The sequence below is a fragment of the Amblyomma mixtum genome, chromosome 5 (assembly GCF_055824585.1).
Source record: "Amblyomma mixtum isolate Tamu chromosome 5, ASM5582458v1, whole genome shotgun sequence".
NCBI classification, from domain to species: domain Eukaryota; kingdom Metazoa; phylum Arthropoda; class Arachnida; order Ixodida; family Ixodidae; genus Amblyomma; species Amblyomma mixtum.
This window is the reverse complement of record NC_143016.1, coordinates 173483554-173498301: the sequence shown is the minus strand read 5'-3', so window position 1 is coordinate 173498301 and position 14748 is coordinate 173483554. Positions and strand designations below refer to the sequence as shown.

The 14748-nt window shown below is 46.5% G+C and overlaps 1 protein-coding gene across 3 annotated transcripts in view; it reads left to right on the top strand.

The window, feature by feature from the left end:
* The window catches only part of LOC149344740 (U2 small nuclear ribonucleoprotein auxiliary factor 35 kDa subunit-related protein 2-like), a 39555-nt gene that overhangs the window by 21672 nt on the left and 3135 nt on the right, over positions 1-14748 (top strand). For all 3 annotated transcript variants that reach the window (XM_089546347.1, XM_089546349.1, XM_089546348.1), the window contains 3 exons: positions 1752-2006; positions 6194-6303; positions 12086-12179. In XM_089546347.1, the coding sequence (XP_089402473.1) occupies positions 1752-2006; positions 6194-6303; positions 12086-12179 (459 nt within the window). The remainder of the gene's footprint in view (positions 1-1751; positions 2007-6193; positions 6304-12085; positions 12180-14748) is intronic.

The window sequence follows — 14748 nt, the reverse complement described above, 5'->3', positions numbered from 1 at the left end:
TAATCTGTTCATCTCTTCCCATAATTTTATTTGTCTGCTTGTTTTCTGCCTAACCACCACTTGCTTTATTGTATTTTTTTTCATGCTTCCCTTTTCTTTCGCTGCCATGGTGGCTGATCACTGATTCTAGTGCACGCTCAGCTGCTGACCCGAAAGATGCGGGTTTGATCCAGGCCGCAGCAATGGCATTTAGATGGAGGCGAAGTGCTTTGGAGACCCGTGTACTGTGCAGTGTCAGTCCACGTTAAAGAATGTACCCCAGGTGTTTGAAATTATCCAGAACGGCCATGGCGCCCCTCGTAACCTGAGTCACTTGGCCCAACAGGACTCAGGTTACGAGGTTAAACCCCATAACCCTAGGTTAAACCCGTAAAACTGAACCAAACCTTTCACTTTATCTTTTCCCACATCGTTCGTTCATTGCTTTAACTCTTTGTCCACACCCTTACTCTCCGGTTTTACTGTCGGTTCACACTTTTACCAAGTGGTTCCACTTCCATTTCACTTTAGCCATTCCTCTTTCACCCGCTTCTTGAGCTTCACTGCTTATTGCTTGCAACATCTTGTCAATTTTGCCCGCGTTTGCTGGCTGCCTACTTGCTCTTCAGTGTACTTTCTCTGCCCCAGGTGCTTTTCCACTCTGTGTGTGCCTGTCTGACAATGCATCCTCAGGGGTGCCCCATTCAGGCTACGTGTTCATGCTCGGCTGGGTGTGAAGTGGTATACCATATGTGCAAGGCATTCGCCCCGTGTTTTTAGACCTTGCTTATTTTTATGACTCCGAGGCACTCGCTTACCCGCTTTTATCATCCGAACGAGCTTAAACCACCACCCTTCTCCAATGACAGCATTCAAACTCGCTTAATGCAGCGACGCAGCATCATAGACGGCAAGCTTCGCTCCTCCAGTATTTGACGGCAGCGCTGCAAGTGGATGACTTTTTTTGCTTCAGCGCCTCCCATGGAAACCAGTTTCGCTCTTGCTGCTACAAAGCCTTCTAGCACACTGTACCTCGGGCGTCCATGGTGGATGAGGTGCAGAGCCGCCAGCTTTCTTTCTAATGAATAGTGAAAAACTCTATGGCGAAAAAAAAACAAACTTGCCAGCCAGGAAACATAGTGTTTGAGTAGGTGATAAAAAAGTTGTATGCAGACCATCCGATATGCCCTGTGTATGGCACTCCGTCTGCCTAGGCGAGCAGCGTTGAGCAAAGGAAGCCGCAGCGAGGAGAGCACAGAAGCTGCTCTAATCCTGCACTGTCCTCGTCTATTGGAATTCAGATATTGGGTCGTCAACAGCAAGAAACAGTGGGTAACAAGAAAAAAACGCAAAACGATCAAAAGCCTTGATGCCAACTTGCACAACAGCATCTCGTACAGAACTGCCCACACCGTCTCTCGCTGCATAGTTTCTCATCGCTGTGGAGATGAACCCCAACAGCCCCACCAAAATTCATGCCACCCGTAGGCGTACGTGGCGTCAGTGTGGGCGCCAGGCACGTAAATGGCTTCACAAGCTAAAGCACTATCGTGAGATGACATTCACGGTGTATTGCATTGGTTTTTGTGGAAGCTAAAGTGTGACGGGACTGGTCCACGAAAATGTAGCTGCCGGGAACATATCAGCAGGGCTCCACTCTGTTCGGTTATGCAGTCTTTGTGCAGTAAGATTTCGATGATGCGAATCTTGTGGGGTGAAAGTTTTGCAGGCTGTAGTGCTGCGAGTGCAAGGATGAACCTGGTTCTGCGCAGGTGCTCACGGGCGCACCCACGACCCCCTGTGAGCCGCACGCTGCTGCTGCGGGGTCTGTACAGTCATCTGTCGCTCGAGCAGCACCACGGTGACGACAGCCTCGAGACGGACGAGCGGGAGCTGCAGGCACACTTCGAGGCCTTCTTCTGGGATGTACTCGAGGAGCTGCGGCGGGCGGGCACCGTCTGCCAGCTGCGCGTCTGCCGCAACCTCGAGCCACACCTGCGTGGCAACGTCTATGTGCAGTACGCCAGGTAATTTGTCCTTTGTGCGTAGGAGAAGAAACTGCCTACACAGTAGAGCTCCTAATGTTCACTCAAGCCATAGCATGCACCGTATTTGCCCAGACGTAACGGGGGAATCCAGTTTGTAGGCACACAAAAAGAAGAGCACGTGAATATAACATGAGGAATGAGGCCGCAATACACGGAAAGTTGGGTAGAAGCTTATGAACAAAAGTACCTTACAGAAATGGCTTCTTGTACCTTGTTATCGCAGGGAAGCGAAGGTGCGTTCAAGCCTTCACAAAGTACTGCAGTTACGGTGCGAAGGTTTTTATATGCCAATCTTTTTTTTGAAAGAACCACCCAATAGATTCTCGCACAAGATCGATGTGAAGATAAGGGCGAAGTCTCATCACATCGTCACTGCCCAGCCGTATTCTTTGAAAAACAGCCTCGTCAATGAAAGGAAAGTTTTCTGAGTCGTTCAGCCACGCAGCTAGAGTAGTGCCTTCTGAATGTCAGTGACCATCCTGTGCAGCATTTAAATGGGTAATTGACTTACGCACGGAGCCATTGAAAAATCGCATGGCAGCACACGGGTTAGATGTCACTGAAAATGTGTCACATACTGATGCTTAGAAAAGCAGCAAGAGCATCTTTCCATGGGCTGATTAGCAACATCAGGAATTTCGTGCACCTAAAGTGGGTCACTGCCCTTAGCAAGCGACATCGCTAGCACTGTAGACATTGAGGGCATCTGTCGATCTTTAATAGAAAAAATGAAGGCCTTTGTGTCTCACGTGTTCTATTGCACTTTCCTCAGAATTAAGTGTTGCCCCTCTCACAATGTACAGCACTGCCCCAGCAGATAACGCTGGTGGCGGACCGTGCTAAGCTTCCGTGCCGCGTAAAAACGAGGCGAGAAAGGCTAAGTGGGCGGCTGAGACGCCCGAAGAACGAGAGGAACTCCTTGCACAGAGACGCCGCCAAGCTACCGAACGACAGCGACGGCGTGTCGTTACCGAAATGTTAGCATACGAAACTGCTTTCGCTACGTATATCCTGGCCTAGCTGAGCTAAGCCACTGCCGATTTTTTTTGCACGGCATAGGTAGCGTGTCCCTGTGACAAAATTTTTTGCCTGGGTGCCATTTCTTTGTTGTGCTGAGTTAATTTGAAAACTTGGTTAATTCGAATACAGTTGCCAACTGATTTTTCTGACCCGGCGGGACCCGAAAAATCTGTGAACTAAAAAAATTAACTTGTCTGCGAAAAACCAGCTTTCAAAATGGCGAAAATCGCTGCTCCCCATTTTCTGCCTACAAGCAATAATATATTAGCCTTTATCTGAGTCTTAGCCATGCTTTCATCGTGTCCGCACCCTATCACCTCATGATACCAGACAGTGCGACGCGGCCGCAGTCATGCTGCGAATGAATACACTTGTCAGTTTGCATGGGGTAATGACGCTCGCAAAGACCGAGAGGTAACCCATGGGTAACCCACGGGAAAACGCGAGCGGAAGCGAGCGCCTCCGAATGCAGTTCCCCCTCCCCACCACTACCGTGTTTGCAGCCCCGCACCGCGGGGGGCGTCGTCCAAGCCTCGGCGGAAACTGCAGCTGTCCCACTGTCCCGTTGTACCGTTTTCAAGGTGATCGCAAACTCTTTGTAGGCCATCTCGATGGCAACCGAGAGCATTATCTCGAATGGCAACGATGAAGAACAAACAGCCAAGCCAGTCCGATTGCGGCCGCCAATTCCGTTTAAATCCAAGATGGCGGCTTTCACGGTGGCAGGGAACGGTTGGTTGCAACAGCGAGGCTCGCTTGCGTCTATATTAACCTGACATAATGAGCTTTCGGTTAAAAAATGACCTGCACAAGATTGTTGGCGTCTATTTTAGTCCGAAAATTTGGACTTCTAGGCTCCACAAAGTCCGAAATATCGGTCGTGAGAATGTACCGTATTTTCCGGTGTATAAGATGCGGCTTTTTTTTTTAAATCTTGCTGGTGCGTCCTATACTAGGGTGCGTCTTATATGCGAATTTTTCGTTTTTTTTTTGCGAGTTCAGAAATTACTGAGGTTCGTGCTCAAGCTTTCTTTACTGAAAAAATATCACTACCAATGACGCGGTTGTAACACGGTTAATGCTTCAATACGGGGACCGCCGTGCGCAACTTTTTTTAGGTGAACTTTATCATGAAACGGCGGGGATGACGACTTCTGGGATAACAAACACGCGACTGTTTCGGAGGCCCCAAGCAAAAGTAATGTAAAATGCCAAAAGATTATGACAATCACGCTCTTCGCCATTGTCAAGACAAGCCAAGACAAGCCGGCGTTCTTTTTTACCCACCCTTTGCAACTTTCTTTGCTCTGTGTACGTAGTGCGCAGAGAATGTTTCAGCCGCGATGCCTACAGAAATGGGCGAACTTTTTGATAACCCATCCGAAATTGAAGACTTCGAAGGTTTTAAGTAGAAATAAAATGTTCTTATTGACATATGGGAGAGTTCTTTCGTTTTTTTCGTCCTTTTTTTCTAAGACGTGGGCAGGTATGGCGTGAGTGTTGCCTATTTCGACCATTTAGCGTTGCTTAAGAATTTCTCAGAGGTACGGTGAATTTTGTGATGATCGCGCAAGCGTGTTTAATTAACCCTCACTAGCCTAAGAGGGTAAATTGGGGTGCGTCTTATATACGGGTGCATCTTATATACCAACTTTTTCAATGACAGCCTGCATATATGGCGGGTACGTCTTACACACCGGAAAATACGGTACACGTTCCTATGAGGTGCACGACGCTTCCTCAGCAAAGCCTGAAATGTCACACAAGTCCGAATTATTAGAGTCCGAAAAATCGGTCGGCTACTGTATTTTTCGTCACCCCAGTGGCTTGGAACTAACGAGGTTTTACTATACTAAGTTTGTTTGTAGCCTGGTGAGCAGGCCGCCACTGGCTACTGACAAATGGCGGTCGCCATTTCTGCTTGTACAGACCCCTCTATTGCTAACGCAATAATAATTGTTGACCCATGGTCGTTGGTCGAGCAAGGATGTGCACCCTGGACTAAGCTGGGCAGCCTGTGGGCGATTCAACAGGAGGCCCCAGTTCTCTGCTCTCGACAGCTCTGCAGAATTGTGGCTGCACCGTGGTAGCCGCCCCACAGGATTTAGGGCTGTAGAAAGCAGTTGGTTACTTATTTTCTGCCCTGAGGGTCGATGCAAGGGAACCCTGTAGGCTGCTTGTGTTTTACAGGAGTGCATTAGGTTAACATAGCAATGGGAAGTTTTTGTTTTAGCAGTGTGCTGCTCATATTGGCAGTGCCCCAGAAAAAAAAAATGTCGGCAGGATATTTATATATGGAGAAACTCATGCACTTGCTCCATTTTTTAGCACAATTATTGTGGATGCATAATTGAAATAAAGTTTAGATTGTACTACCGGAAACATCTTTGTTTTTAGAGCGCAGCTCTTTGGCGTCCGTTCCTGGGTTTCGCGTCGTCGTCGGCGTCGGCCTCGTAACCAGCTCCGCCCCCCTTTCATCCCCCCAGCGCTATCGGCATCAGCGGCATCAGTCAGTCGCTGCTATCTCTTCCCTCCTCCCTTTATCGTGTTGTCCGCTTGCTGCGCGCGGTTCTGCCCCCATCGTTTGCCGCTGGGTGTACACGCCGCCCCCCTCCCCCCTCTTCCTGCGAGTCTGGTTGTCAAAGCGCCGGCTCGAACTTAATTCCTTTCTTCGCTCCTCCTCCAATGCAACCCCTGTGCGGTGGCAATCAGAGAGCCAGATCGGTGGCGGCGGATCTGTATATGTGCACCGCCCGAGCCGAAATTGCGAATACGTGTGAAAAATAAAAAAAAAATTCTGTGATAGCGCATACATGTGTTGCTCGATTTCTTTGCCTCAATCTATCGAAAAGGTGAAACAGCTTATTTGCTGCGCTCAAATTTCGCATTAGGAAGTAACGTAATCGTCGGTAATTTTTTTTCTTTTGTTATTAAACTGTTCCTTGTACTAAATGTTAGTTGGCCGTTACTGCAGATATGTGCAGTTGAGCATTGTTTGTTGTGCTGCTTGTATAAGACGTGCTGACATAAGGAAAAAAAAATTGTGGTCCTCTTGGTGGATACATCGTGGAGCAGTCGTGCATGCATTGAACTTGAGCGATGAGGGTTCTGGTGAATGGTGTGTGTGTGTGTGTATGTGTGCGCAGTGAGGATGAGGCTCAGCGTGCGCTGACGATGCTCAACGGCCGATGGTACGCGGGGCGCCCGGTCAGCTGTGAGTTCAGTCCTGTGGAGCGCTGGAAGACTGCAGTGTGCGGTGAGTTGGCTGCCACCTGGGATGGTCACATGGGCCATGCAGTCTCTCCTGTCCGCACTGGGCAACACTGAATACCCCCTTGAAAAGCACTCTGGGGGGGCCTCATTGTGCAGAGGCTGCTCTGTTGTGCCTGATAGGATGCACAAAATCTGATTTGCATAATGCCCTAGTAGCCCGGTATGTAACCCCTGTGGGTACTTTGTATCGGCCTACATTCATTCAGGGCATTCAACAAGGGAGCAATTACTAATTGACATCCACCCAAGCGCAGCCATGCGGCTACAAAGGAAAGCTATACAGCTTTCTCAGAAACTTCGCAGTTGAAGAAAAATTCGTCCAGGTCCGGATTTCGAACCAGGGACCACCGCTTCAGTGGAGTTATTGAGTTATTGATCAATTCGCTCTCGTCCTACCATAAGCTTGCCGTCCCGGCTAGCTCAATTGGTAGAGCGACTTCTCCGGTGAAGCAGTGGTCCCGGGTTCGAACCCCGGACCAGGACGACTTTTTCTTTAACTACGAAGTTTCTGAGAAAGCTGTATAGCTTTCCTTTGTAGCCGTATGGCTGCGCTTGGGTGGTTGTCAGTGAGTAATTGCTCCCTGGTTAAAAATCTACTCCACCTTGGGGGATTCCCCTAGACATTTGTTGAGGGCATTCTACTGTTAAACCCTAGCATACAGGATTGAATCCTGGCGGTGGCAGCTGCGTTTTGAAGGATTCTAAATTGCAAACATGCCCATGCACAGTGCAATGTCAGTGCACTTTAAAGAACCCCAGGTGACCAAAATAAATCCGGAACCCTCCACTGTGGTGCCTCTCATAGCCTACGAGTAGCTTTGAGATCTAAAACCCCAGATGCTGCCTACAACAAAAGGTACTTCATATCATGGCTTTCGTCTGGTAAGATCTTGTACAAACTTCTACAGGTCCTACAACAATTTGCCAGCATGATCGTTTTGTTGCCACCAAATCGTTAAAGGCTCTTATCATGGTAAGCTCTTGTACAAACTTCTGCAGGGCCCACAACATTTTGCTTGCATAGTTTTGTGTTGAGTTCGTTAGGGGCTTTCTTCACGGTAAGCTCTGGTAGAAACTTCTACAAGGCCCAAAACATTTTGCTTTAATGGTTGTTTTGTGTCCATCAATTCCTTAGGGGCTCTCATCATGGTAAGCCGTGGTACAAACTTCTGCAGGGCCTGCGCGCTGTTAGTTGATGTAACCTAATGCCATGCAGCTGACAATTCTACCTCTGCATGGCTCTATGTAGCCGCCACCGTGCCGCTCCACGCCCCTTCTGAGCTGCGTACTAACTTCGTGAAGGCAGTCAAATCAAATCAAATCAAATCAAATCAAATTTATTCAAACATCCTGAGATGCTTAGGGGCACGGACAAAAAGCCAAAGGTGGCTTGACGAGGTCCGTGCCCCTTACAAGGCATACAGTGGAATACGCAGAATGTTTAAAATACAGGCAGTGAGTTTGCAGAAAACGCAGAAAACGCAGCTGCCCACTAGGCAGAAACGAAAGGCAAACAAAACTTTAGGTGTCCGGATCATGGAAAAAAAAAAAAATGTAGTGCACAAAGCTGGCTAAGTATAAAAAATGCACGGCACGAAAGTGAAGGGAAGAAAAAATGAGAACAAAATAACGCACATCTCTGTAACCGTGCTTATTTCACAAACAAAAGATGCGACAAGAAAAAACGAAAACAAAATAACACACATCTCTGTAACAGTGCTTTTTTCACAAACAAAAACAAAGAAGGTCACTTTATCGCCACGTACAATTCTTTTGATTACAGAAACATGCTGCGTAGATCCCTGAACAATTTGTTGAGGACGTCTCGGTTATCATCACCGGAGAGTTCGTTCAGGATAGCTGGCAGACGATGTTTCAACATTTGTTTCCCATAATTTGTGCGGCATACATCAACTTTCCATTTTTCCGGATTTCGTGTATAATACACAGGATAGTTCGCAGCAAGTGCGGCTAGCACTGCTAAAGAATTGTCGTGTTTAATTATTTCTGATTTGTAGTGACGGATTAGTCTATAGGAATATAAAGACTCTATACTGATTATGTTAAATTTCTTAAACAATTCGGCTGTGTGTGAATAACGAGGGACTTTTGCAATAATGCGGATAGCACGTTTTTGTAAACGCAAAAGTTTATTAATATTATCAAGCGTTGTGGTTCCCCAGACAAGCGCGCCATAATTCATAACCGAGGAAAAAAGGGAATTGTATAACAATACGTTAACTGATGTAGGAAAAGATGAACAGTAGCGACGCAAGTAGCCAGTCGTATACGAGAGCTTCCCGGACAGGTAGGTAATGTGGTCGTCCCACGACATATTTTCTGAAAAAATGACCCCTAGTGTTTTAAAATGGAGAACCACTTCAATTGTAGTGTTGTTTATTGCAAGGGATGGAATAGAAATACCTTTTTGACGTGGATGAAAGATCACTGCTTTTGTCTTTGCAACGTTGATCTTTAAATCATTCTCCGTCGCCCAAGTATTTATATGTCCCAGTGTCCTGTTTGCACGATCGGCTAAACTGATGCTCGATTGTCCAGAAAAAAACACACTTGTGTCGTCGGCGTATATAATATAGTTAGCAGATTTGTCAATATTAACAATTTCATTGACATAAATTAGAAACAGGAAGGGCCCTAAAATACTCCCCTGAGGGACACCCGAAACTACTGGTTTAATAGCTGAGCGTTGTCTATGAATATCGACAAATTGTGTGCGATGCTGTAAGTAAGAAGATATTAAAGAAAAAACTTTGCCGCGAAAACCGTAGTATTCCATCTTTTTAAGCAGGATGCGGCGATTGATGAGATCAAAGGCTTTCGTGAAATCTAAAAAGAGGCCCAACACGATATTTTTATTTTCAAAATTCTGTAATATCAGCTCCTTTTGAGCAAGCAAAGCTAACTCGGTTGATTTATTTTTTCGGAAACCGTACTGAGCCGGAGTTAAAATGTTATATTTGTCAGAAAAAGCCATCAAGCGTTGCAGAATTAATTTTTCGAATCCTTTGGAAATGACAGGAAGAATAGAAATAGGACGATAATTTGATAATTCATCTAGGTTTCCTTTTTTATAGATCACGGTAACCCTTGCGGTTTGCATGCTACGCAGAAACAGACCGAGCGACAGGCAGGCGTTAAAGATGTGCATCAAATAGGGTGCTATTACATCTATAACATATTTAACTGGTGTGATCTGAAGACCAAGAGCATCTTCTGACTTACTATTTTTAAGCGATACAAACGCTGCAATAACTTCATCAATAGTGACGGGCTTCAAAAACATACTGTGGCCGGTACTTTGCTCCATGTAACTGTAATTAGCAGTGGTGTTTCGTGCCTGTGCAACAGAAAGGAAGTAATCGTTAAAAGCATTGGCTAGGTCAACTGCGGTTAATTCTACATTATCTAACGTTACCTTCGAGACTGTCTCGGGTGGCTCTCTGGTCAAAAGACACAATATCCTCCATATGTCCTCTGATCGGCCAGTCGAGGAGTTGAAAAGATTTTCGTGATAACTCCTTTTAGCTGCACGTAGTTCTTTATTGACAAAATTTCGGTACTCTTTATAAATTTTTAATGTGTCAAGGTTCCTGGCTTGCAGAAACTTAGCATACAGTCGATCTCGTTTTCTAATAAGCTTTAGCATTTCGGTGGTAACCCATGGCTTGCGAGCCTTTTTGGGTCGTTTTAGTGTAACAAGTGGAAAGCAGTCGTAATAGGCATCAGTAATTTTTTCCATTAATTTATCGTAAGCTTCTTCAGGGTTTCTCATCTCAAGTACATCGGCCCAATTAAAGCCGGTTAAGCGTGTGCGAAAGGATGACAGCTTTTCTGGGTTGATTACACGGTACTGGAAAGGTTGTCTTGAGTGTCTGTTGGTGTTAACAATATCCGCAATAGACATAAAGATTGGAAGATGATCGCTGAGCGTGTAATTTATGACTCCACCACCATACTGCAGCCTGTACTCTGCCTTAAGAGTATGATGGGATAACTAATGGTTTAGTGCCCTTATATGCACAATTGGTCTCTCTGTACTTAACATTCATAGACCCCAGGGAGTCCTCATACCACTTTTGGTGCAGTGGTATATTAAGAAAACAAAGATATCTTTAGGGGCATTTTTATCAAGCCAAAATGCGCCGCAGTCAGGTGCATTGCGGTGCAGTCAGGTGCATTGCGGTGCAGTCAGGTGCAAAACCGGCTACAGATTGGAGAGGAGTTGTGCTACAGAGTGAGGCCCTGCCTTTGAAACCAGGGCTAAGCAATACAGGCGGTAAGCGCACAGCAACGAAAGTAGTACTGTATTTACTCGCATAATGATCACACTTCCTTTCTTCAAAAAATTGACGCAAATTTAGGGGTGCGATCATTACGCGGGGTAAATTTTCTACAAAAAATTTTTGAGCACCGAAAACTCAAAAAAGTTACAGATCAGACTACTCTTGTCACACGGGCACGCTACCCACGGCTGCGCCGCTAAACGCGGTAATCTGCACATGCCATCTATCAGACAGATGGCAAGTACGATCATCGTTGACTAGACTTGGCGTACAACAAATTGCAGTGGCAAGTTCGGGGTGCGATCATTACGCGGAAAATAAAAAAATGGAATTTTGGCAACACAATTCGGGGCTGCGATCATTATGCGAGTAAATATGGTATTCAGTTCAGTAGTATTCAGTATTGGAAGGTGCTGGCGCTTCCATGGTAGCACGCATCCCTCGCTGGTTGTTGGTGTGATCAGCTGCAGTTCGTCCCCAATGGCAGTACTCCATTGAAAGGGTGGCAGGTGCTGTAGAAGTCATTGCAGGTCATCGATAAAGCCAAGGCAGCGAAAGAGCAGTGCCGAGTAGGAAAGGGTGAACAAGCGCTAAACTGAGCTGGCTGTTATGTCCCAAATAGCATTGGTCTCGCTTTTTTGCCTGCTGTCTCAGCAGTGCTTCTCACTCTGAGTAGTTTGAGCTTGTACTGTAAGTGTGGTGGTATGTGTGACATATTCTTTTTCTGCCCAACGTCCCAAACTCAGGGAATATGTGCGATTGTGCCACAGTTGTGCAAATTCAGCACTTTAAAGCATCACAGAATCCTTGAAAGATTTATTTTTCCTTTAAACAATGCCTTCTATTCCCACTTTTGGGTGTGTTTCTGTTGAAAATAGTTTCTGCAGCCCACTCTACAATGTGAAAAAATTTCCACCTCTTCTATACTCCATTTCATACATAGCAGGCAACGCTGCCAAAGCTAGCGCGACTGTTCGCACAGGCTAAGTCCGCATGCAAAAAGTAGTTCGCCATACAACCAAAGCGAACACAAGCATAGTTCGTAGCGAAAAATCCTAAGTGCCGTGACTGGCACCTCCTGGACTTCGTTTTACCTCTTGTCACATTTTCGTACTGCGACTCGTTGAGATTTTGAGAAGCAAAAAGCACACGTGGTGGTATGATACGCGGTTGGTAAGGCGAATCGCTTCCACTAAATCCGCGCCCAAAAAGTAGTTTGCAGTCCGTGAAAATTATGGCCAGAGAGCCCGAACACTGAGCTCCTCACAGCTTCAACCATGATTTTCAAGGCTACTACATTGTTTTATACCGCTCTTTGTATTCGTCCAAACAATGACCGGAGTTTCGAGAAGAACGGATGACACGTGGCGGAGTAATATAGCTTCGTGGACGCACTACTTCAGCAACCTCCGCAGCATTGCCTGCTGCATTTTGAGGCTCCATGCTTTCTGTCTTGTGCAGGGTTGTTCTTCCGGCGTGCATGCCCCAAGGGCCGTGGCTGCAACTTCCTCCACGTGTTCCAGAACCCCACCGATGAGTGCTGGCATGAGGACAGGTGAGTTGCTCAGTGACTCCACCATTGCATCAGATGCAGGAAACTAGATAAGCTGCACCATTCTGATAAAAATCGGGAAAATTGCACCAAACTGCTCCAAACTCGCTGCTTTTGAACTAGGCATTGCCGTGCACAGTTATCCAGGCAGGCATAACCAGTTGTCTCCACCATTTAAAAATGTTAGGGTCTGTTGAAGCCCACCTTTTTGCACTCTTTGCCTCTCCAATTGAAAGATTGGCAGGTGCCATAGAAGTCATTGCAGGTCATCGATAAAGCCAAGGCAGCGAAAGAGCAGTGCCGAGTAGGAAAGGGTGAACAAGTGCTAAACTGAGCTGGCTGTTATGTCTCAAATAGCATTGGTCTCCCATTTTTGCATGCCATGTGGGCTATGTTTTCCCTGAGAAGTTTGAGCTCTTACTGTAAGTGTGTGGTGTATGTGCACAGAGGCAGTGTAGCATCCAAAGAAGTCTCGATTGTTAGATGAGAGGCATAACGCCAGTTAGTGTAGGTATCGCTGTGAGAAAGTCAGGTTGCGGAGCATTTTGTTTACATTTCGGATTACACCATTGTTTAGTTGGAAGGACTCGGCCACCACCATTTGGCTCAAAGTAGTTGTGCACTGCACTGCACCCTGCACCTTTGCGGTGTGACACACTGGCTGGGGAAGAAGGCATGCACATGTCTCCTTCTCTCTCTCTTGCTGGTCCGTGCCGACAATCAGCATGCCAGGACCCAGCCCAGAAGCAGCAATTTGCCATTGGTGTATGCTGCCATGCCGCTGTTGGTGCACATGTGGGGCTTACACTGACATCTTTCGACTTAAGCGTAGTGACAGACATCCGGCAATGCTACAAGCGTGGAATTGCGCATGCACAGTGCAAGTGCAAGATTTCATGCCATGCAAACGGAGTTGGAGAAAAGAAACCACGACTTGACATGTCTGAAATTTCATCCTTGGTTTATTGACTCAATGGGATGCATGATGCAGTGCCACCCGAGGTGAAAATTTCCAACTGGGAATCTGCTGGTTCCAGCAGTGCTGGGTTAGTACATTCCTAGCAACTGGTGGGAACGGTAGGGGCCCTGGTAGCATTGAAAGGGTTGGTTTGGTTTATGGGGTTTAATAACCCAAAGCGACTAAGGCTATGAGGGCTCCAGATAATCTTGACCACCTGGAGTTCTTTGGTGTGCACTGACATTGCCCAGTACATGGGTCTCTAGTATATTCTGCATCGAAATGCAACCAGGATCAAATCCATGCCCTTTGGGTCATCAGTCAAGTGCCATAACCACTGAGCCACGTTAAAATGACTTCACTTTGTCTGGATGAACAATTCGTACAATGTCCATTTGTTTTCTACTTTTCTAAAATATTAAAATCAAGTGCTAAAGCACCAGTTTCTAAAAGCTACGTGTACACAAAAAATGAATTAAGGAAACTGCTTGCAATCTTCTTTTAAATGTTAGTCACCTAGCAGGACCACGTACTATAGTGACAGCACACATACTGCTTCAAACTCCACTTGGCAAGCGGCGACAAGAGCAACAACAAAGTACTACAGTGCACACAACTTGCTTGTGGAACCCGTACACCTACATTCAAACTAATACTAGGGGCTCATACTTATATGCCCTGCCCTCTGTAAGGGTGTACCAGAGGTGTCAGTGAGGAATCGGTAATGAGCAAAGTTATTGCATCAAATTTTGTCTCTCTATGCAATATATAGAAGGCACAATCCAAGAAATTTCATAACCTCCCAAACAGTGGAAAAAGTTGTCCAAATTGAACAGCGAAAAGTTCTGAGCTGGAACCAGTAGATTTCAGCAGCAGCAGATTTCTGTTGGACCCTGCCGTGGTGGCTCAGTGGTTAAGGCGCTCGGCTGCTGGCCCGAAAGACACGGGTTCGATCCCGGCTGCGGCGGCTGAATTTCGATGAAGGCGAAACACTAGAGGCCCGTGTACTGTGCAATGTCAGTGCACGTTAAAGAACCCCAGGTGGTCGAAATTTCCAGAGCCCTTCACTACGGCGTCCCTCATAGCCCGAGTCACTTTGGGATGTTAAACCCCATAAACCAAACCAAGATTTCTGTTGGAACTGGTTGGCCCAGCACAAAATCGTCAAGTCTTGCTGCTGGGACCAGTTGGCCCAGTAAGTGGCCTTACTGGAATCAGTTGACCCAATACAAAAATAGCAAGGTTCCTGCTGGGACCAGCTGACCCAGCATAAAACCAGCAAGGCTCTTCCTGGAACCAGCTGGCCTAGAACAATACTAGTATGGTTCTTTTTGGGGCCAACTGAAACCAGAAAAAACCATCGCAAACCAGCAGATTCCCAGTTACAAAATTTCGCCTGGGACTCCAAATCTGGGAAATGAACCGTGTCCAAAATTTCGGCACCTAAAGCAGTTGTCAGCAAAAATAAGCGGCGATGCGTTGAATCACGCGGTAAGAGTTTAGGACTGCACTGTTTAGTTTCGGCATTTGACAAAACAGGAATATGCATGTTTGCCTTCCATGTACTTCAGTGTGAGCACAGCTGAAAGCAACAGACGTGTAACAGCGCAGTCA